The sequence below is a fragment of the Biomphalaria glabrata genome, chromosome 13 (genome assembly GCF_947242115.1).
Source record: "Biomphalaria glabrata chromosome 13, xgBioGlab47.1, whole genome shotgun sequence".
NCBI classification, from domain to species: domain Eukaryota; kingdom Metazoa; phylum Mollusca; class Gastropoda; family Planorbidae; genus Biomphalaria; species Biomphalaria glabrata.
The window spans coordinates 35639030-35663628 of NC_074723.1; the positions used below are offsets into that span (position 1 = coordinate 35639030).

Below are 24599 nucleotides of genomic sequence, written 5' to 3' on the forward strand. Positions count from 1 at the left end.
GGTAGAACTCTTATGACTGGAAACACATTTGACATTCAGAGCGAAGCTGTAAAGAATGAGGTAACGACATGGACTTTGTCAAATACTGCAAAATACATAGGTTAGGCCCCGTAATATCTTCTACAGAAAAGATTCTCAAACCTTTTTGACCCGGTGCCCGAGAACCACTAAGTGTAAAAGCTAAATAATAGTATATAAATTACAGATGTATATAAAATAATAACTTCCAGACGTATAGCTCCTTCGTGATCGAAGATGAGCACATTTCTCATTTCCTATGGACTCGAAGATGACTGTAAACTCCAATCCTCGCTTTGAAAAGCCGACCGCATACGTGGCATGGGTAGGTTTGGTCAGTTGCAGATAGGCCTGCTTCTTCTCTCAGTTTTTTGTTGGTTCGGGGCTCTTTCGCCCTGGCCACTCTTCTTGCTTCAAATATTGAGACCTATTCTAACATGTAAAACTTGACACATACAATTTTTTTTTTCAATGGAATTTTATATAGATAGATTTTGAAGATAGATGTTGCCAACAACTGAATCATGAATGATTTTAAACATTTTAATTGCCGCAGCAGAAATATTTTTGAAAAGCGTACCTTTTCATTTAAAAAAAAAAATCAGCTTTTTAAAAAATATATCATCAATAAATCAACCAGTATGACAAAAACCTGTTCATTTTGGGCCACTGGCACACTAAGGAAGCATGACTATAAATTGAGCAGAATTCAAAAGAAACTGGATGAACTATGAAAGACTTTTGTATTTCCATGATTAAGTTGAGGAGGCCCCAGCATGTGCTATTTTGGCCATCGTAATAAACAGGCTCATGGTGTTTACATGGAATTAAGTTATAAAGAAGCAGAAAAGAAAGAGATTATCTAAAGGGAGGAAATCTGACAAATATCTCTCTCACTGATGTAGAAGCTATTTCCCTTATTCGATATCAACAATGTAATTAATTACGAATAATTAATTTACTAATTGTATTAATTTTTTTAATCGATTCATGTTTTGTTAGGTAAAATAAATAATTGTAATAAAGTTTCAACTTGATATGACCAAAGGGAATAAACCCTACATATTTTCCTTTCTGAGGATGCTAAATGATTAACTTCCCTTGTTATTGTAATGACATGATTAGGATTTAGTTATTTGTTTCGGGAATAAGGGGAAAGTTTTACTTAGCGACAAGTGACGTGACAGATCTTTAAAAAGAAGAACGCTCTAAGTGACGCTAGAAAGAAGACGCTTCTTGTAGAGCAGTAGAATAGATATACGGATTTACGGATATAGCTGACATCGGACGATTCCCTTCTTGATGATTAAATATATTTGTAGAACAACATCAGCGTCGACTACATATTTTGATTGTTTCGGCCTTTCGCCGGTGTTACTGAAGTAGTTTGAGTTCAGCGTTACTTCCAGTCAGACGTAGATCTACACTAGTTATATTTCAAAGAACCAACACCGCCTTAACATTATCAAACAAACAAATTAATTTCCTGTAATTAATTAACTAATTGGTTAATTTTTAAAAAATAGTCTATGACAATGAATAATTGTTCAAAGTTTCAACTTGATCCGATAATTGGTGTGGGAGAAATAGCTTTTTTTTTCTAGACAGACAGTTAATAAAAGCTTTGTAAAAAAGATAGTGATATAAAACAGATGAGTAAATAAAACCATTCAATTCGAATGGGTGGACCCCGGATATATATAAAAAAAAAGGTTCTAATGATTTTCCTAGAAATTCAGAGCTCATGTATATTTTTGGGTAAAAAGGTACTAGCTAACTGGCCACACAGGGAAAACTCTGGTTGGACCGTCATAATTTTTAAAAATATAATCTTTTGAAATTCAATTTGGTCTGACGCCAAGGCAGTGATCTTGAAGGACCATACGTCCTCGAGTATTGCCATATGACTTCTTTAAAGAGTTAAGCAAGTAAAATTTATTATAATAAGGCTAGTCTTCGAGTCTGAAGATTAGTGAGGGTTGCAGTATTTCCCGTGGCTGCGCAGTCCCAGCTGCGACCTACATATTTTGCCACAAATACTCTGCGCAGGATGGAAGCAATGTAATAATTAGCCCACAAAATATATTAAATACTTAAAAAAAAGAATGTCTAGCTTGTGAAGCTTATGGCTTCTTGTTAGGCGATTACTTTACTCTTAATAAATAATAAATGATAGTTGAAAAAAATGGACCCCCCCCCCAAAATCTCAATTTCCCCCCCCCCTCCCCCACTGGTTTTCCGATCTGAATTTCCAAAGATGCATCAAGAGTTTAGGGACTTTGTGTAGTGTTAGACACTTAGTTTAGTCTAGAGACGCACTGTAGTAGGCAGACTTTGAAGGCGACATTTTCTAGTGACCACATAGGCATTGGATTAGCGACTATTGTTGTGGAAGACCACCGCATCCCTAAACGACTCTTGTATGGCCAACTAAGCGAAGGAAAGCGCTCGCAAGGTGGTCAAAGGAACACCCTCAAAGCTTCTCTGAAGGCGTTCAGCATAGACGCAGGCACCTGGGAGACAGAGGCACATGACAGAGCATCATGAAAACTGGCGCACAGGTTGCTGAGGAAAAAAGAACAACTTTGGCAGAAGAAAAACGCCAGAAAAGAAAAGCAAGGCAAACGACACTAGCTCCAGCTGGAATAACCTGCCCAGTGTGCGGCCGAACATTCCGGGCTCACATAGGTCTCACCAGCCACATGAGGAGGCACAAAACCCCAGTGCAAAGCCCTCAGCCCCCTGGATGACAACGTGGTCATCATCGAACCACGATGGACGAACTATAGATTGTTGTAGACTTTTGGGACTGTTACTACAAGGATCTTGAAGGGAGAACATCGTTTTAGTTACTGACTCGACTGTGACCCATCCGATGGTTTTGACAATTTTTGATATAATATGTGTTTTGATTTACAGATAATGAATATATTATTTTGTTTATATTTGCAATAATAATGACGTAATTTTCCTGCGCATCAAAAAAGGTCAGACTTTCACCAGGTTTCTATGTGATGTCACACATTCCTATTAATTTAATCTATTGACTTATTGTATAACGGAAAACCATACAGTAACGTTTTCATTCTCGTAAAAGAAATAAATCTTCGTCTGTGCAGTTAGATCTAGATCTTGTATGCAAAGAAATAAAAAATGCGTGTTAAAGGAGATTTACATGCTTGACCAACCACGGCAGTGTGTATCTTCTCGCCTGACCACTCAACACACAACAAACACTATCGCTTGGTTGTCTTGTCATGACTGACTACACATAGTCTAGACTATTCTTACACTGACCAGTTTGTTGAAATCAGTCAGACCTGCGATTTATTTACTGCTTGGGATAGGGAGGAGCTTAGATGAAAATGTTACCTTTTTTCTCGAGTTGGTTGTCCTAATGCTTTTAAATCTATCTATCTATATATAACTGTATCATAGCGCTTGACTAGGCCGTCACTAAGCCTAACAGCTACTGTAAGAATGAAGCGATACGATTGGTCAAATCTAGTTTCCCTTTCAGTTTTGTTGAGGGAAGTGACGTATGCCTAACCTAAAAACAAAATCTCAAAACCCGTTTTTTTTTTAGATGTCAAGAATTTACTGACTAATTTATTAAATATAAATGTTTCTAAGCATTTAAATAAAAAATGGTACAATGTTTACTATTACAACTTTTTACGCAGAATTTAAATATGTCATTCAAATTTGAAAAAATATCGGAGTTTCCCTTTAAAGTTCGTTTTTCTCAGGTAAAATTTGTTACTGGACATTGACCCTGCTCGTCACCTTTATATTGTCTTGTAACGATGTATGTCTTAGTACTAGAACTCGCGTCAGTAATACACGATACAAAACAGTCAACCGCCTAGGATTATCAATGTACAGTAGAAACACATCAAGTTATACATTCATCCTTTACAGTTTATTATACAAGAGATTCCTAGTTTCAGAATAAAAGCTTTATTTTTACACTTTTGGGATCTCAGTTTTGAATGAATAGTTTACACTTGTATCTCCAGCATCATGATATTGTTTAAGTTCTCAGTATTTGTTTAAAAAGAGAGAAATTATACAAAATTAGAACACCAGAAACGCATCGTCTGATCAGCACAATTTCATCGTAACATCAACCAAGACTTCGTGACAATCAGCCTCAAAAGTATCTAGTCATGTGACACAGATCGTCAGGATTGTCTAGACTTCTGACATGTTACCATGCATGGATCTCTATTACCAAACCAGAATTTTACATTCTTCGAGTAGATTTGGGCATGAACGTAATCATGATTCTTTTTTGTCGAAGGAGAAATAACTGTGCAGTAAGAAATGTCCAATTTGTTTTAAAACTCTATCATTTATTAGTTATTGAGAGTACAGTAACCACTGTTACAAAAAGTCATCAGCCTCATAAAAGGAGAGTTTCAATAATTTCTTTAATGTACGGCTCGAATCTCCTAAACATTTTTTTTGTGACATCTTTCACTGTTCAAATCTAGAAATCTGCATACAAATTTGAAATCTAGAAAAATCTATTTCATCACCCTATTCTATGAAAGCATAATTGTAAAAAGTAAATTAAAATATTTCATTGCATTAAATCTCTCATATGGCATTCACTTAAATGGTTTAAAATACGTGAAATTCGGAAACTGCAAGTTGGGCAGATACTTTGAAAATTTGAAAGATAATGTATGCCTGAGTCCATCCAATGCTAATGAATGCCTGACTTTAGTTAGGGGGAGTAAAGGCGGTTGGTCGGTGTGCTGGCAACATGACACCCTGCTCGTTAACCGTTAGCCAAAGAAACAGATGACCTCAACATTATATGCACTATAGATCACAAGGTCTGAAAAAAAAGAAACTTTTTAATGCATGAATTCGATAAAAGAAAATACTAGCTAATGGGCTTTGAAAACTCGTGTATCCTTGCTATGCTCAGTTCAACTCGTTTATCGGTCTAGTCATCTGAAAGCTCAAACATAATAATGAGAATGAGGAAAAGGAAGAAAAAGAATTTCTCGAAAAAACAACATTAAAGTAAATTAGGCCTATGTTTTGTTTTAAACACAGCTTGAGCGGAAATGACCTCACTTCACACAAAGTGGGATTCAAAACACAAGAAGAATGTCACGGCCATAGACATAAATAAATATAGACTGGCCGAAGGAAGTAACTTCATGTAACTTGAAAACATGTATATCTATTGTATTCGGATTTCCGAATTATGAAAAATTGCACGATCTTCATTCTTAGAGATTTAAAACAAAACACATGAAAATAATGTAATACTTATATAGGTTATGGCTGAAATAGATATGAATACTTAACTTTTATACTGCTCATAAATGCTGTATAATAAATTACACAAAATTGCAAGTCACAAATTTTCGTTTCATAAAACTCTTTAATCGGCCAGTCAATAATTAGTTATGTCTATGGTCACGGCTTTTTTTTTTTTATCTCTTTTTCCACCAAAGACACATCTGATAAAATACTTCTCTATATTTCGAGCTCATCTTAAAGTAAATAATAGAAGTCACACTACAGTGGATAGCCTCGAAAAGAATAAGAAAAGAATAGACCAGCTTGTTCAGGTCGAAGTAGATGCCTCCGGCTTTCATCTCTTCGAATAGTCCGTCAGCCAAGGTCAAGGCCGAACGTGGAATCACGCAGACGATGTATATGCCAGACATTGTCACAAGCATGGCTATGGCGTTTCTTTCTTTGTAGTTCACCGAGTTCTTTCCGCGAGACTGTGGGTTCGAAACCCTGTGTCTCCATTCAGAGTTGGATTTCAGTTTCGTTATCAGGATGGCTGTAAACACCATTAACATCAGAATGATGAGATTAGGGACAAACAAGGCATTGACAAGATAATAGATGTTCATGACCGCCTCTCTGTTCTCCCTATAGTAGACATAGGCAAAGGTTCGATTAAAATTCGGCAAATATTTTGAGCCCACATAAACAAGACTGTTTGGCAGAATGACATAAACGATCAAAGCGACGAAGATGGAGATGTTTACCACTGTAGCGACACGCCGTGTCATGAGAAGTTTCACCTTCATGGGAAGCACCACACAGAGACACCGCTCGAATGCGGCACAGGCAGTAACAAACCCGCTCACTCTATTAAAAAAATCATTCACGTAGATTACAAAAAGAAGCATTTGTGGTTTCAGCATGACCAAGCTGGACTCGTCCAGCCAAGGGTTAAGGATTTGTAGAATCACCTGATGAGTGATAAGCATGCCTAGATCACTGAACGCCAGCGCAGTTAAAGTCACGTTGATACCATCTTTGTAGCCTTGTTTTCTGAAGTTGAGAATGCTAATGACATTACCCACAATGCCAACGATTCCAATAGCTTCAGTCAAGATTGTAAGATTAATAGTCAAGATCACTTCTATTAATATTTGATCAATTATTAAAATTTGTTTTAGTTTTGACGATGCGAGTGAGTTATTCATTTTTTAAATGGAAAGTTGTTTAATTAAAATAAATAACAGATGATGTTAATTGTGTATATTTTTACACAAATATATATATATATTAGTTTACTGGTTCAAAAAAACATTGACTTTCAGTAGCGTATTATATGTATATTTGATTTCAAAAAATTAAAATATGTACTCAATATATCACTTCCCGAATTGATCTAAATATGGTACTAATCATTAACGTGACTTTATTTTTTCTTATAGATGATTATTATTATTCAAGAAGAAAGCTGCTCAGTACCGAGTTCAGTGAAGAGTTTTGGTTGCAGTCGTATGCTCCCCTGGCAGTTCACAGAGTTATTTAAGTCAGTCTCATTAATCAACCTAAAAGAATGAAACGAATCAGCAGAGCAAAGACTAGCTGTAGTGTTAATTTTTTTTCTCTAGGCATTGGGCAATACTGTGCCTGGCCCGAGGGTTATAGACCGCTTGCCCACCTAAAATCCAGTCCGGCGTTACAAAGTCTCTATGGCTGCATAATTTTAAGTCGGTTGAGGTCTCGTGCAGCCAGGTGGCACTGCCTGGAGGGGCCGGATATGACTCCAAGGCCGTTTGTTTGGCATAACTTATAGAATTAAGAGAAACACTACATACTTATTATTTAGAAGTACTTGTTGAAAGCGTTTATTGATCTGACGAGTTAAACTATCCCCGTGATAATAGTTGTCTAACAATATAGTATAAAGGAAAATTAAGCCAAATAGAGTACACCGATAATAAGTTGTATTTACTTGTCGTAAGTCAAAGAGTTATATAATTTTGGCATAAGGTGAGCCACATAGCGGAAGTAATAAAAAACAAACAGTTTAATAATATGGGATTATCTTTTAGAATTTAAATCCAGCAGTAAATTTCAGAGACGAAAAAATCGATAATGTTTTATTTATACCAACGTATACATTAAAAGCTGGGCTTGTATTTATCTATGTTTTCTTATTTTATATCCCATTAGACATTTTAAACTATAATTTCGTAATATAAGTTCGCGTATATATTTATTCATGACCACAGAATTCTCTTTTCTAATGACAGAAGAAATCCTTCTCAGAAGTCAGCCTGCCTTTATTTGACAGGATACACATTGTAATAACAGTTCTCTGAAAGGGACAGAATTCTTTCATAAGGGAGACAACTCCTCCACTAGCCTTAAAACCTTTACACCGGTGCTAGAACTTTAAAACAAGCGTGAAAAACCGTTTACACAAGCAAAGGATCTCCTACCAATGAAAACACATTTGACACAGCAAAGCTTTAAGGAAAGGCGAAGAAGGAAGCACTACGAGTACACTTCTTGGAGATCTCCTTCTACGCAAACAACGACACAAACATCCATTATATTAACATCAGTGTCTTATACACATCATAGAGGACAACAAAGCAAGGGGACTAAGATCTCTGAGGGCGCAGTCTTCATCATTGAATGTTCCACAATATCCGCTTCACCGGAGCCAAAAGTTTTGTATTTATATTGTAGAGCGAATATTGTGAAGTCCAACTGCTATTTTCTCCCCCCAGAAAAACTGGTGACATTAACTCTTTCTCTCAGTAATTATTTACCACAAATCTGTTGGAATCAACGCTGGTATCGTCAGTTAGGAGAGAAAGAGTTAACACTGAGGACAAAGGACAGTACGATTAAAGACTTACGAGGCCGCTGTTCTTCTGACTGAATGTCTGTAATCTCCATTACACCGGGGACAAGGGTTGCTTGGTCACTAATGTCGACATTTCGTTGCCTATTTTTAGTATATAGTTCTCCCGCTTGCACATTATTTTTTTCACTGTTCATTGTAATAAACCCGCCGCAGCTCATCAGTTATAAATTCATCATCACATATATTGGATCATAGGCGAGTACTCAGAACGAGATCAGTATGTTTATCATAACCAAGATCTCAGATTTCTGAACATTCATAAATTCGAAACTCTTCAGTGTTGATGGTTCATCATCTTCATCATCATCAAACTCCTTTTGAGTGAGGGCTTGAGAGGCTCAAATCCTCTCTTGCAAAAGCCCTGGACAGAAACCCTGCTGTCTTGCGTAGTGCGTATATGTCGCCATACAGGTCGAGAATTTTGAGTTTCCCAGACCTGTCGAGACGGAGATCAGCAAGTCTGGGGCAGTCAAACAGAATATGAGGCACGGTTTCCTCTTCTTCACCGTGAATCGAAATTTGGCCATAGCCAAGAGAAATATGAGCCAACAGGACAATGACCTGTCCTACACTGTGCTATAATAGCTTGCTAAGGCCTGGACAGCCTCCACGGGCTGTTTGGCACTTTTCCCAGCACTCAAACCACTTTTCCATTTCTGTTTTTTTTTAATTATAGCCGGAGCATGATGAAAACTTACAGACTTCACAGTAGGTGGTTCATAGTTTTACTTGAAGTTGTTTCGTTACTCTCAAAGCCAAAAGTTCGGCGCCACACTCAAGTAGTTATAGAGGAGAATTATTTTCAAGTTCATGTGATGTCTGCCAGTTGAGCTTTGCTTCAAGCGAGTCCCAGGTAGTAGCTAGGGATTGTTTCCTGGAGGGTCGCTCTGTTGTTGTCTGGCCATGTGATTGAAGCTTGGGTTCAAATCTACCAAGCAGAGGTGCGTTGAGGCATATATAATGATCATAAGCCTTATGCAAGCCAATTCGTAAGCTTTGTTCTGGTGATAAGCTCTTTTTTGTTTTCAGCATTTTTCTAGATACAGGAATCCTATATACAACACAAGGGACTACAAAACAGTGAGCGTGCAGTCGTCCTAATTGAATGTTCACAATAAATGCTTCTCCTGTGCAAAATGCTGTATTGTTTTTCTTTATATAGTAGTTTAAAGCAGCGGTTCTCAACCTTTTAAGCTCTGCGACCCCTTTTTACAATTCCCCACTTTGCCGCGACCCCTCCCCTTTACACACACACACAGCAATAGAAGAGTAGACAATAACAATCCATATTTTCGATGGTCTTAGGCGACCCCTGGCAAATCGTCAATCGACCCCCAGGTTGAGAACCCCTGGTTTAAAGAGTTTAACATTGGCAAAAGTGAAGATAATATATTACATTATTCCCCATAGTTCATTTGGTTGAGCTGTTGTCCAGTTGAAGGACACATGACTTATGCTTATTCACGTACCTACTAAATTAAAGAAAAATGTTTTACCAGACTATATAACTTATAGCATTAAACATATTTCTGGTAAACAATATTATGACTATGAACTATAGTTTCAGAGCATTTTCTTTTCTGTTTTACTAAGATATATGTTTTAGACCAGTGATGCTCAACCTTATTCGGCCGGCGGGCTATTTTAATTTCCAACACTCGTGTCGCGGGCCACATCAACAAAAAGATAAAAAAAAAGGTAAATAGGCAATAAACCATTTTTATTAGAAACCCTTAAATCTAGAATTTAAGATAAGATAAGATAAGATAACTTTTATTGATCCAATCAAATGGAAATTTAGTTTGACTACAATTGATAACCTCAGCATAACTACTGTACAATAACAATATAGATGCACATAATGGATGCACATACGAACAACATTCACTCACGAAAGACACATACACACTTATAACCAGCGCTTTATAAATATACTTCTATGTACTTTTCAATGACGACAGAATGTTAATTTTTTAAGTTGGTCATCCAGGGTCTTTTATTACTGAATGTTTTAATTTTCTTCTTTGGTACAATCATGTTTTCACAGAACTGGCTGTACGAATTCACAGTTGTGGTAAGTTCATCTGTCTGGGCAGTTGTTTACAAACATGTCTCAATCTGTTTGCTCCAGAAAACTTTGTAGCTGTAAAACAGCGTCGTCAGACCATGACTGGATGGACTGTACTTCGGGTTTTGTTGTTTTTAAAACCGGCTTGTACATGGGTGTAAGGCAGGGGGTCGGCAACCTGCGGCTCGCGAGCCATATGCGGCTCTTTGGCTGTTAAGCTGCGGCTCTTTAGTTCCATACGCAAATATTATTTATTTTATCGAAAAAAAACCCCCATTTAAAAATCGTTCTGATTCGATAAACAAGGATTAGTAACATATTTGCAGGTGGAAGATATTCAACTTTCTTCTGCATTATCACCTGGTATAGATGAGTCTTGCGACATAAAAGACATGGAACTAGTTTGCCTTATTGTCAGAAATATGTCTTCCCAAGGTCCAAAAATAAAAGAACTTCTAGGATTGCTACCTCCCTCGTGACAAACTAGAGGAGAACTTACGGCTAATGTCGTGCAAAAATACATCGAAGACAATATAATAAATATAAATAAAATCGTTTCAATAGCAACTGATGGAGCCAGAAGTATGACAGGAAAAAATAAAGGGGCAACTTCGCAGAATAAACCACCAAATTTTTACGTTTCACTCCATAATATACCGATATATATACCCAGGGCCGGTCTTAGGCCACTGCAACCTATAAATTATTAAATTAAACCATTTTAACTTATTATTAAAGGGTTCCTGGAATTCTCCCGAAATTATAAAATATAAGAACAATTCATGAAAATGTCCTGAGATTATTAAAATTGTCTGAAAACTGATGCCAATCTTAAAACAGACAAAATTGTCATTTCGATGTGTCATTCAATATGGAAAACGCCAATCCTACTCGCGATTAAAAAAAAATGGCATTGCCAGCTTTCATTTAATAAAAATGTAATAATAAGCCGAATTTTAACCAAAACAAGAACTTCAAATACTTAATTTACTTCTATAGTCACTAGCATACAAATTATAGATCTAAATAACCTCTTAGATTAAAAAAAACAAACAACAAAAGCGATATTTTGCGAGTCGATAGTAAATCTAAAAGGCAGATCTGAATGTTTATCGGCTTTTTGTTGGAAAATTACCTTCTACTGTAGATTGCTCGTAAAGTTAATTTGACAATGATTTTGCAATTAGTAAAGTATGAATAGAATGCAAAGACAAATTTATTTTCTAAAACAAAATCTTAATTTTCACTTATTATCCTTATCACAACCCAAATTAGGCCCCGCGCAATCCGTTTCGCATAGGGCCCCGCAACCTGTAGGACCGGCCCTGTATTTACCACAACAAACTTTGTGTCCAAACGTTTCCAGCCGAAATAGTTGTGGTCAGTTGGGGTCAGGAATTTGGTAATCAAGACCTTTAACTGCATCTTGTCAAAAGCTCTCTACCATTGTGCTTGAATGAATTAAATACATTCCTTAACGAAAAAGCCATTAATCACCCTGAAATAGAGAACGACAAAAGGTTGCAAAAATGCTACGTTATGATTGATATAACAGTGTAATGGATGGCTGCCTGATCGTGCGGTTTGCGCTCTGGACTGTCGTTCAGATTTATCGATGGTCCCGGGTTCAAACCCTGCCCGCTCCCATCCCCCGTCGTCCTGCGGGAGGTTTGGACTAGGAAGTAATTATCTTCAACTCTGAAGGAACATCCGAAACATGTAAAACATTTTTTACATTTTAATGAAATGAACTGAACCTAAAACTGCAAGGAAAGGAAAACCCAGCCCTATGTTTTGATAAAAGAATTGGTTTGTTTTAAGAAAAAAATAATTCTTTTGGCAGAAGATATTCAGAGCTAACTTAGGCCACTTCCGTTGCGTCATGTGAGAGATCATTCTCAAAGCTCAAGTTCATCAAAAACTATATCAAGAGCACATTGACGCAAGAAAGGCTTAGCATGGCTTTAATGTCAGTAGAGTCACAAATACTAGACAGTATTGATGTAGATGATGTTATAGATGCCTTTGCTGCACAGAAAGCACGACGTGAATATGAATATGAATAGGGATTTGTCACGTGTGCATTATTTTGCCAATAAACAACGGTATTATTCATTAAAAGAGTCTTAATGATTATTTTTTGTTACGTTTACTGATATACTGTACCAATTTGTTTTTGGGCTCATATATTTTTAGTTACATTATATCATGTCATGACGTAGAATGTCAAAATACAAGGGGCCCCCAAAGAGGTCAATCTTCCCGGGCCCCCAAATCCCTAGCTACGCCCCTGAAAGCCGCATTATTTATTTGTTTGATTTCATGATTTCTGTTTAATTCTGTTTAATTTTATGTTCCTTAATAAGAGCCACTCTTTCTTTGTACTACAATATAAAATGATACCGATTCATTTACCCTAGTGTAGAGTAAGATATTTTGTTACTTTTTTTTTTGTGGACACTGGATTTTCTACATTTTGTGCCGACGTTTGACGGGCCGGATAGAGCCACGTCGCAGGCCGGATGTGGCCGCGGGCCGTACTTTGGGCACCACTATTTTAGACAGTCTACTAGTTCAATTAATTACTCAATTAATTACATAACATTTTTTCGCTTGCTAACTTTTTTCTAAAGTGTAAATAATATATTTTGTATTGATTTGCTGTTTCAACCTTTTATTTTTTTAATGACAACCATTTTAATATAGACAAAAAGGTTTCGTTCCTTTCTTATGATGATGTCAAGTGTTTTCGTTTAAAAAAAAATTCACATGTTCTCATCAAATCTACATCAAAAGTTTGAACACAATTATAGCGCGATATTTTATATTTATGTAAAGCGAATATTTGGTTGTATGATTTGCTGTGTAGAATATTGTGTAACAGAAATCTTGTCTTATTGTTTTGCTATACATGTATCATACAACAGACTTTTTAATGTATTTTTTTTTGGTATACGATTGTTGTTGAAACTAATGTGGTTATTATAAAATAATGCTTTTTAGCAAATACCCTTAACATACCAAGGCCACCCAAACTTTTTGGGACCCCAGAGGGTTATTTTAGTTATTCTATTCCTACTTTATCTTGTCTTGTAAAATACACAGGAAGCGCGGTGGCTGAGCGGTAAAGCGCTTGGCTTCTGAATCGGGGTCCGGGGCTCGATTCCTGGTGAGAACTGGGATTTTCATTTCGGGATCTTTGGGCGCCTCTGTGTCCACCCAACTCTAAAGGGTACCTGACATTGGTTGGGAAAAACTAACAGCGGTTGGTAGTTGTGTTGGCCACATGTCACCCTCGTTAACCGTGGACCACAGAAACAGATGACCATTACATCATCAGCCCTATAGAACACATGTTCTGAAAGGGGGAACTTAACTGTACTTTACTATAAAATTCAGAAGTAACCTCCAAAAAAAGATGATTACATCATACGCGTGTCTTTAGGTCAATCTAGTCATACATGTCAATCAATGACTCCGGAATTACTTCGGAAATTTTTTCCACTTTTGGACGGAATTAATTTTTCCGCCATTTCAAAGTGCGCTTCTTTGCTTCGATATAACTAGCATAACTTTTTATTTATTATTGGAAAATAATAAACTTGATATAGAATTAAAGAGAAATGGATGCTCTTTCCATTTCTTATGTTTTCTAGTTTGCAAATCATGTTTTTTTTGTAATTTTGGGTTTTTAATTATAAAAATTAAAAATGAAAAACTCACCAACTGACATTGAAAATATCCATCCAAGTGCATGTAATAAGAAATTTATTGTTCAAATTGAATCCAAGGAACTTTTTTTTTCTCATTTTTATCCATTTGTTTACAGAACACCATAGAAGAAACAGCAATAGATGCAAAAAATAATAAACTGGAACTAATAATCCAACGTCACTACTTCAATGAAAAATGCCCATAAAAATAGCAACACTCTTGGAACAAAAAACATTTACCCTAAAACTAGTCCAACTGTACAGCATATCTATCTATCTATCTATCTATCTATCTATCTATCTATCTATCTATCTATATCTATATCTATATCTATATCTATATCTATCTATCTATCTATCTATATATATATATATATATATATATATATATATATATATATATATATATATATATATATATATATATATATATATATATATATATATATATATATTGTTACGATCTTCTCAATCAGGCCTTCTGCAAACACTACTTAACAACACAACAGCACATCTAACACAAGAACTTGACAACAAGAGCCTCAAGTAACAAAGTGGCGATTTAATTACAAATACATCGACAGCCAATTCAACACAATTGGCTACATCAATTCAAATGCTTTCTTGAACTTAACAGAACTGCCTAACTAAACATTACTAGTCTCTCTAGCTCGTACAGCAACATTTTCGAGGACTCAAAGGTGCCACAAGTCCATACTGCCTTACTGTCCTTGTAAACACACTGTCTCTCGACCGTGAAGGCTCTTGACCACATGACCACAACACAGTTCATACTTGCGGTTATTAGCAGTACTGTCCCTTGTCTATCGACAGCCGTTGACGCGTTGACCGGTGTGATTGGCCTGAGTCGTGTGTATCAGTAGGCCGCACACACATTAACCCTTTCAGTCCGCCACTAGAGTTACAACATTGCCCCCCTCTTAGATTTGTCCGTCCCGGACAAAATCTACCTCACGACATGGGCGTTGGAGGTTCATCGATGCAGGTGGGGGTCTATCGGTGGGGGTGACAATGGGCTTGTATTGCCACCTCGATGAATTGCATTGCAACCTGTGTGTGTCGCTTCCTCCTGCGCCAGTTGGTCTTACACGTTTCTCCAGCAGGCTTTCTCGATGCATCGTAAGCCCCCAGGAGACCAGGTTGTCAAACACTCCATAATCTTCAAGCGAGTCTGGAAGACATGTCTGTGGTGCACGTGGGTAACAATCCATGTGCACAAATCCATCTGTTACACCACCATCAGCGCTTCTCTTGCTGATACTGGTATCAGGACAAACGTCCGTTTGGTCAAGACTTTGTTGGAAAGTCTTCCGGTGCTCGCACTCCCCCTGTGAGGTGCATTTCTTGTTGAACGCCTGGGTGCAGGCAGGAATCACGTTGACGAGCTCAGATCTGTGCTTAGCGTTGTCACAACAAACTTTTTTTAAAGATATTTTTGTTCTTATGCTGTCAACTCGAATCAATATCACCATCACTCAGATGAAACATAATCACTGTCATCTGAATTATTATACTTCCTCATAAAATAAATATTTAGATCTTCAAAGTTTATATGGCCCTGGTTGAAGCTCCATGTTAAAAAAATCACTCATACAGAAAAAATAAATGTCATCTCTTTACAAACTTCGTATAAAATAAAAACACGGTAAATAAAGGAAATTCCGGAAGTTTAGCAAAGGGAAACTATTCTAATTTCTAGATAAAAAAAATTAAGCAATAAAAAACATGAATCGGAGAAATAGAAACAAAAAAAAAAAATTTAAATAGCCGATACTCTCAGCGTTGGTCCGACTTTTTCCCCCTTTTTTAAAAAACCAAAGTCCTGTGCGTTGTTTCGGAGCCAAAGAGTTAAACTCTGCCGAGTTGTTGGCTTTCCTGGCTGATTAAGGCAACCCATTCCGTGCTCTAATAGCACTAGGGAAGAAGGAGCATCTGCAGAAGATGAAATATCATAAACCTATGTGTCCCTTATAATAATAACTTAAATAATATATTATTGTGACAAGTCAAAAACTCGCTGTCAGAGTCACTCAATTTTATCACAGCATTAATTATTATTTTTCATCATTTGTCTATTTTATTTTTAATTATTTCCCCATCCTACCTCCAATTTCTTCACCCGCCCCACCTTTCCTCTCTACCAGGCTAGACTTAGTCCACCACCTTGGAGAAAATTAGGCCAGTCCTTTCATTTATCTGCCCTTGACCGGGGCAAAGATAGACACGTTCTCTTTAGTCTTATCCGCGGATGTCCGCCGCGATTGACCCCCCCCTTGGGTGGAATGTAGGTCACTCTTCCCCCCATGTCTCTCTTTGATCTAAGAGATTACACGGGTCAATACACCGCGTGGTACTCCAAGGTGTGACGCTTGTCGGACTTCACCCACGTGTAAGCTAATTCTTAGCCTAGGACGTTTCCTGTGTCCGCCCACATTTCCCAGGCATATATAAGTAGATTCAAATCAAGCCAGACCCTTTCACTCCTCTATCGCTGTCGATCGAGTCTGGACTATATCATTTATTCTCCCTCCTAGAGGAATACCTGGTGGTAAGCCGAACTTAATCACAAGTTCCATCTTAATTACTCTGTGTATATTTCCATTGGATTTTATCATGTGTATTTTGCTTAGTTCATTTATATTTAATTAGTGCATTGTGTATTTCTCACTGGCGTAAGTAGAAAACATAAACATGTGCTATGTATATATTTTAGTATTGCATTAATCTATTAATGCTACGTTGCTCAATTGATCATTGATGCAACCATGTATATATTTGTACACCTTATTTTATTTCCTTTATCTCGGTTGATCGCCTTGATGATTTTACTATCGCACTAATACTGCGCTTAGAAAGGAGATATGAATTATCTCCCCTGTAATGAATTATCTCCCCTTTACTCATTTTACTCTAATGAGAGTTGCGCCGCTTGAACGGACACACCATTCAAGCGCGCTCCATTGTTCTCGACCCACGGTCATATGTAAACAATCATCTGGGTCGCTGACCACCGCCCAATTCAACCCCCCCCCCCTTTTTCTTTCTCTATCCACCTGTGTTGTTTATTTGAGATTATTATTTCCCCTTCTATGTACATTTTTATATTAGTATTTCCCCTTTTATGTACATTTATATGATGCTACTATCTGCCATCTATTTTCCAAATCCCATTTGTCATCATCTCCTCATTGTGCTCTAAAGCAATTTCACCAATCTGACGAATGCACCTCAGTCGAGGGCATCGATAAGATGTATGAGAGACATGTCCTAACTTGTCTTTATTTATCCGCAGCCTCCCTCAGGTGTCTGCCTATTTGCCTACTGGCCTATCTATGTGCTTAGTGCTAATCAGCGCTGCACTTGCCTAGTTGCTATCAAGAATCACCTATTGCCTAGTTACTGGATCAACGATCCATTTACCTGCAGTTGTGCTTAGTGCTATTCAGCGCTGCATTTGCCTACTGAGATCTACCCAACTCTACTACTTGGCGCTATCGGCATTGCCCGCCTATTCGACAGCCCACCTGTCAAGCTATTAGGCGCGACGTCCCTATAGAGTCAGATCTGTGCGAGACGTCATAGCTACGCCAACCCTCTGCAACTCACTGGACATATCCTGTTACTCACACTGCCCACGGCAGATCAGCTCTGCCCGCAGTAACCTTGTGCCCACGGTATCCGGCCACCCGCCATACTGTGCCCACTACAGATACTAGAACTTGGGACTGAGACTCCACAAGAGCTATATCGCCGGCGTCCCTCTATCCGCTAGAGCGCCACCTCCAGCTGCAGAACCTCAAGCCAGGACCCAGCCAGCTGCAACATCAACAGGACAACCAGCTAAGTCAGAGGACAAAGTGACATACTCTCTTATTATGTGCAAGAGTGATGATTAAACATAGAATATACTAGAGATAGATGCAAACCCTCCCCCTTTTTATTATTATATGTATATTTATGTAAATAAATTTCCTTTATTTTAACTTTTGTATCTATCTTTCATTGCTTTGTCTCGTTGCGTGTCTGCTCCCGATTCATATGCTAAGTGGGGGTGTGATAGCATTAAAAATAATCATCCCCTAGACATAAAACGTGCCAAACACACGTCACATTTCCCCACCTGTCACAATTATTATAGTTACAAAGTATTTGTTTAAAAAATATATAAGCACATGGGGTTCTGGATAGAGCCCGCTTCGCTATGCTACATAGTCTGATTGTTGATATTCTTCTTTTTACATGGGCTGTGATTTATTATGAAAAAATACTTGGATAACGTTATTGTGCAAATACTGACAGTCCTCAGAAGTTAGAGGAGAGTGTAGGGTAGTACCATAAACTTGGTATGTTAAAAGTCTTTCCGAAATATAGGCTGGGAGCCAGGAGGATGATTTGTACAAAGCTTAAATCAACTCACTGTGTCTGTCTGTTTCTCTGATAAAAAGTGTGTACACGTTATTTCTCTCACACCCATTCTCCGATCAAGTTGAGACTTTGCACGATTATTTTCCTTTAAAGCTCAGTTCTATATTTTTTGTTAGATTCCACCTTGTTTGTTTGTACTTCTATATTTTTAATAGACACACAACGAAGTTTCCTATTATCTAAACAATTAGTAATTAAGATTTTGAACCTCTGGGTATTGAGGACACTTCTAGGACCACCCTCATCTAAAGAAATACAACATATATTGGGAAAGTCAAGATGTTTGGTCGTTGTGTTGTTAATAAGTTTAACTTCTGCCATACAAACAGATGAGCTTAATATTATCTGCCCCATAGATCGCAAAAAAAAAACTAAAAAAAAAACTTGCTTTTTAAGTATATTGCTAATCAATGAGCCAGCTTATGGGGCGTCGAGGAGTTTTTGGTGAAAACACAAACTCTTTTTGTTATTTTGTTACTCCTTACCATTGAGATCTAGATGTACAAGCTAATTCAGGGGTATGTAATTAGTGTAGTGTCTCTGAATATCTCTTGCACTTCTAGAAACAGCTCTTTGACAATTCGCACTTGCATTAAACAAGGTTTGTAGGACTAATAAAATAATGGCTGATTTTCACATTATATTCTTTTTGAGTGTTGAAATGTAAAGATGACTCGAGGCTACTATGGTATTGTGTTGATCAGACAATGCTCTTTTAGTACTTGGTTTATTTAAATCTGATCTTTATTACACTCAAGTAACATCTTGTGATGGCGGGGACTCATATATAGACTCTAAATATCTTTAGAAATTCAAATAATGAAGAGCCTTTAATTCAAAATACAAAAACTTTAATTCAGGAACTAGGAATCACTCACAATATACATAATGTACAAAATGAAACAAACACTACAAGTTAAATATCTTTTATGAGTTCGTTATCAAATATATTCATTCTACAACTAAAAATTATTGCGACTTATATCTCTTAAGCTCCGTCTACAAACCGACGAGCTTAGCCCAGCTAAAACAAAACTCCGTGCTAACCACGCCCCCCTCCCTTTGACGTCATAGCTCTTCAATTTCAGAACCTTCGAGAACAAAGGCGGAGTTAGTTGCTAAGGTTACTGCCGGATAAAGTTAAAAAGATGCAGCTAGACTGCTACGGGACACTGATGCATAGCCTGTCCTACAGTTCCTTTTGTCTTACCTAAGAGTAAGGGTTCCATGTCTTATGGTCAGCTCTTTATTTGGTTTATAATGGCCTTACTTAGACTTAGGTTCTCCCGCGCATTTCGGCGCATTGGGCGGCAAGCTGTCTCCATAAAGATCTGTCATTGGCAATGTCTGAAGCCTCCTCCCAACTGGTGTCCACTGTTCTGAGGTCCTCCATGAAGGTGTGACGCCAACTTATACGAGGACGTCCCTGTTTGCGCTTTCCTCGTATAGGCCTCCATGTATTTGCAACTCTTGGTGTGCGTAATTCATTTTGTCGTAGAACATGTCCCGCAAACCTCATGCGACGCTCTGTCACAACCTCACTAATTGTTCGACTCCCAGTTCGACACAGGATTTCGTTGTTTGTCTCAAACAATGGCCTTATTGCTAGCATAAAGACAAACCGTGGTTTCCTTACCAGCCAATATTAATTTTCAATCTCGGGGATTTCCTAACATATTAATAATAATAATAATACTCGACCCTGGCAGCGCCAGAGAATGACTACTCGTTCATTTCTAACATAATAATACTCCTTATTACAAATACTCACCACAAGAGGTTTTCGAGTCTACGGATCATCTACTGTACTGGGATAGGCCTATTTTATCTGACAAAACGGTAGATTTCAATCACCATCGATAAAAAAGAAAAAGCCGCTACCATTATTGACATTGCCATACCACTGTCTCATAATTAAAAAAAAAACTCTGCTGGGAAAACAACGAAAGTATGGGAACACTTGCTTGGAAATTAAGCTTTTATGGAAATTATCTAAAACAACAAGATACCCCATTTTTATATCAACCGCGGGGAGAATAACAACTGACTTCTCAGATACCTTCAAGGCCCTTGGCATTCCTAGGAGCATTCTCGTTGCCTGTCAGAGGGCGGTACTTCTGCAGACCTGCCACATCACCAGAAAATTCCTAAGTGGAAACTGATAAAGGGACTACGATGAATTTTGTTTCTCTTTAAAGAAACTCGACCCTGGCTTCGCCGGAGAATGAATACTAGTTCTTTTTTAACATAATAATAATAATAATAATAATAATTATAATAATAATAATAAGGCTTGACTTCGAGTCCGAAGATTAAAGAGGAGTGCAGTATTTCACGTGATTACGATGCCCCAGCTGCGACCTACTTTTTTTTTTACCACATTTAGATTAGACATAATCATTTCCTGTCGGTGCTCCATTTAGATTCCTCTTTCGACGTCTGCGTCTGTCCTGGGCAGTGAATCTTCTTTCGGTCTCAAATGTGTACCCCACGGACTTAGTAAGTGTATTCCAGCTGTCTCGTTCTGAGGCCTACTGCAGCCTGGTGCTCTCTTCTATGTCAAGTTGGTGCCCAAGCTGGTCTTTAAAGCGTTTCCGTGTGACAACTCTGTAATGCTGATGAAATCATGTTATCTCTCTTTATTCTTCAACTTATTTTGAGTTATCTCCCTTTTAAATGCATCTTCTCCTATGATGATTTGTGTTCTTGGATTTAGTGGAGATGGTTAAGTAAATGGCTGCCTTGTCTGATTCACGAAGGTATAAGTTTATTAATTCTGATGGCAGTGTAAACATAAGGGCAGTAACTACGAACGTGTTCATTCAGGCCACTGGCCACGACAAGAATTCAAAAAGAAACAGGATGAACTATGAAAGACTTACAACTTATACGATGAGGTTGACGAGGCCCGAGCAGGAACTTTTCTTACCATCGTAGACAGGCTATTAGTGTTTAACAGGGAAGAAATAAAACAAATATCTCTCTCAGTAATGTAGAAGCTATTTCCCTTATTCGATATCAACAATGTAATTAATTACTAATATTTAATTTACTTTTTGGTTTATTTTTTTAAAGTTTGGATTAGGTTTTTTTTTTAACCCTCCTTAAGCGGAGATTACCTCAATCAACACAAAGTGTTTTGCAAAACACAAGAAAAATATTCGTTAATTTCTTATTCCACCAAAGACACATCTGATAAAATACTTGTCTATATTTCGAGCTCATCTTGAAGTAAATAATGGAATTCACGCTACAGTTGATAGCCTCGAAAAGAATAAGAAAAGAGTACACAAGTTTGTTCAGGTCAAAGTAGATACCTCCGACTTTCATCTCTTCAAATAGTCCGTCAGCCAAAAGCAAGGCCGAACGTGGGATTAAGCAGATGATGTATATGCCAGACATTGTCGCAAGCATGGCTATGGCATTTCTTTCTTTGTAGTTTACCGAATTCTTTCCTCGAGACTGTGGGTTCGAAACCTTGTGTCTCCATTCAGAATTGGATTTCAGTTTCGTAATCAGGATAAGAGTAAACACCATTAACATCAGCATGGTTAGGTTAGGGAAAAATAACGCATTGACAAGATAGTAGATGTTCATGACCGCCTCTCTGTTCTCCCTATAGTAGACATAGGCAAATGTTCGATTAAAATTTGGCAAATATTTTGAGCCCACATAAACAAGACAGTTTGGCAGAATGACGTAAGCGATCAAAGCGACGAAGATGGAGATGTTTACCACTGTAGCCACACGCCTTGTCATGAGAAGTTTCACCTTCATGGGTAGCACCACACAGAGACAGCGCTCGAATGCGGCACAAGCAGTAACAAACCCGCTGACTCTGTTAAAAAAATCATTCACGTAGATTACAAAAAGAAGCAGATGTGGTTTCAGCATGACCAAACTGGACTCATCCAACCAAGGATTATAGATTTGTAGAATGACCTGATGAGTGATAAGCATACCTAGATCACTGACCGCCAGCGCAGTTAAGGTCACGTTGAAACCATCTTTGTAGCCTTGTTTTCTGAAGTTGAGTATGTTAATGACATTACCCACAATGCCAACAATTCCAACAGCTTCAGTCAAGATTGTAAAATTAACAGTCAAGATGACTTCGATCAATATTGGATTGATGATTAGAACTTGTTTTAGCCTTGACGATGCGAGTGAGTTATTCATTGTTTGAAATGGATTGTTGTTTCATTAAAATATATTACAGGTGATGTCAAGAGAGTTTTTTTTTACGCACATATACAACAAATGTTTACTGGTTAAAAAAATATTCATATTTCAGTAGCCGAATTATAAGTTCGGCGAATTGTTATGAAACCTACTTTTTTTTTTACAGACGTTGATCTCTTATAACTAAAGAGTTATATTACCTTTAACTAAACTTTAAAATGTAAAAATGTAAAATCCGTATTTTTTATTTAGTGTTTATGAAGGATAAAGTCATCATTTATGAGAAAACTTGAGTCAGACAGAAAGAAAAAAATGGTCAACTGAAGACTAGCTGTAGTGTTAATTTTTTTTTCTAGGCATTGGGCAATGCTGTGTCTGGCACGAGTGTTACAGATTTGCTAGATTTGACCCGAGGGCCGTTTGTTCGGCATCACTTATAGACTTAAAGAGAAACAATGCATACTTAGCCTATTATTTATAAATATTCGTTGACTTCGTATATCGATCCCACGAGTTAATACTACCCCCGTAATAATATTTCTCTAACAATATAGTAAAAAGGAAAATTATGCAGAATAGAGTACACCAAGAATAAGTAGTATTTACTTTTCGTAAGTACTTTTTTTTTCTTTTGTTTTATAGCCGGATGAATGATCACATATAAAATCTAATGTAATGATATACGATTATCTTTCAAAATTTAAATCTAGCAGCCAAGTTCGGATACGAAAAATTGAGATGTGTAATGCGTTTACTATTTTATTTATATTAACGTATACATTATAAGCTATCGCCCTTGACATTTTAAAATTTTGTAATGCAAGCGTATATATTTATTCACAAGCTCAAAAATCGTTTTCCTAATGACACAGGAGAAATCCTTCTCAGATGTCAGCCTGCCCTTATTGACAGAATAGACATACCGAGAGCTGGTTTCTGAAAGGGACAGAATTCTTTGAATAAGCGAGATAACTCTTGCACAAGTGGGAAAACTCCTTCGCTGGCGCTACAACTTAACAACAAAGAGAGAACCCGTTTACACAAGCAAGAGATCCTTCACTGCTGAAACTTTTTTTTTGACATAACAAGGCTCCAAGGAAAGGCGAAGTAGGAAAACGAATAGTAGATTTAGGTTTTCATTAAATGGGGCAAAATATGTAGGCACATATATATATATATGGCACATAGACTTAAAGATTAAATAGGCTAATTAAAAAAGCATCGCATATCACTCAGATACAGCTACCGTCTCTTGAAGAGCCTTTTCATGAAAGATGCCTTGCCAAAACACTCTCGATTCTTAAGGACAACCTGCACCCATTAAAGCACTGTTACATCAGATCTAAACGAAGTGGTGGTCTACTTTCCATTAGGACTAAGACAGAAAGATTTTAAAACTCCTTTATTTTTTCTTCGGTCAGAGTGTTACAAGATCAGCTGTCGTCATCGAGAAGTTCATAGAAGTCAAATTCATAAAGCGCTGGTAGTGAGTGTGTATGTGTTTCGTGTGTGAATGTTGTTCAAATTTTTTTTATCTACACTGTTATTGTTACAGTAGTTACGCTGATGTTGTCAATTGCAGTCAAACTGAATTTCCATTTGATTGGATCAATAAAATTATCTTATCTTATCTTATCTTATCTTATCGTATCTTATCTTATCTTATCTTATCTTAAAACAACGCAATATCTTTTAATTTCTTGAAGGAAGATTGCTTTCTTCCTCATATATACTATTCAATTTTATGGCTGAGTGGCCAAGCGCATGGCTTTCAAATCGGGAGTCTCGGGCTTAAATCCTTGTGAAGACTGAGATTTCTAATTTGGGGATCATTGAATGCTTCTGAGTCCACCCAGCTCTAATGGATACCTGACGTTATTTGAGAAAATTAAAGCTGTGCTGGCCACATGACACCCTCGTTAACCGTGAGCCCCAGCAACAGATGACCTTTACATGGTCTGAAAGTGAAACTTTACTTTTTTTTTTTTTTACTTTCCTAATTTTTCTAAACACATTA

At 37.3% G+C, this 24599-nt stretch overlaps 1 protein-coding gene across 1 annotated transcript; it reads right to left on the reverse strand.

Annotated features, from left to right (window-relative positions):
- Nucleotides 1–5474: 5474 nt before the first annotated feature.
- On the reverse strand, nt 5475–6488 carry LOC106063389 (FMRFamide peptide receptor frpr-18-like). The gene has a single exon (XM_013221742.2). It carries the CDS (start codon nt 6486–6488, stop codon nt 5475–5477), a length of 1014 nt encoding a protein of 337 aa, XP_013077196.1.
- Nucleotides 6489–24599: the final 18111 nt, after the last annotated feature.

Coding starts and splice junctions, on each gene's coding strand:
- LOC106063389 (XM_013221742.2), bottom strand. CDS start 6,488: ATGAATAACTCACTCGCATCGTCAAAACTAAAACAAATTTTAATAATT.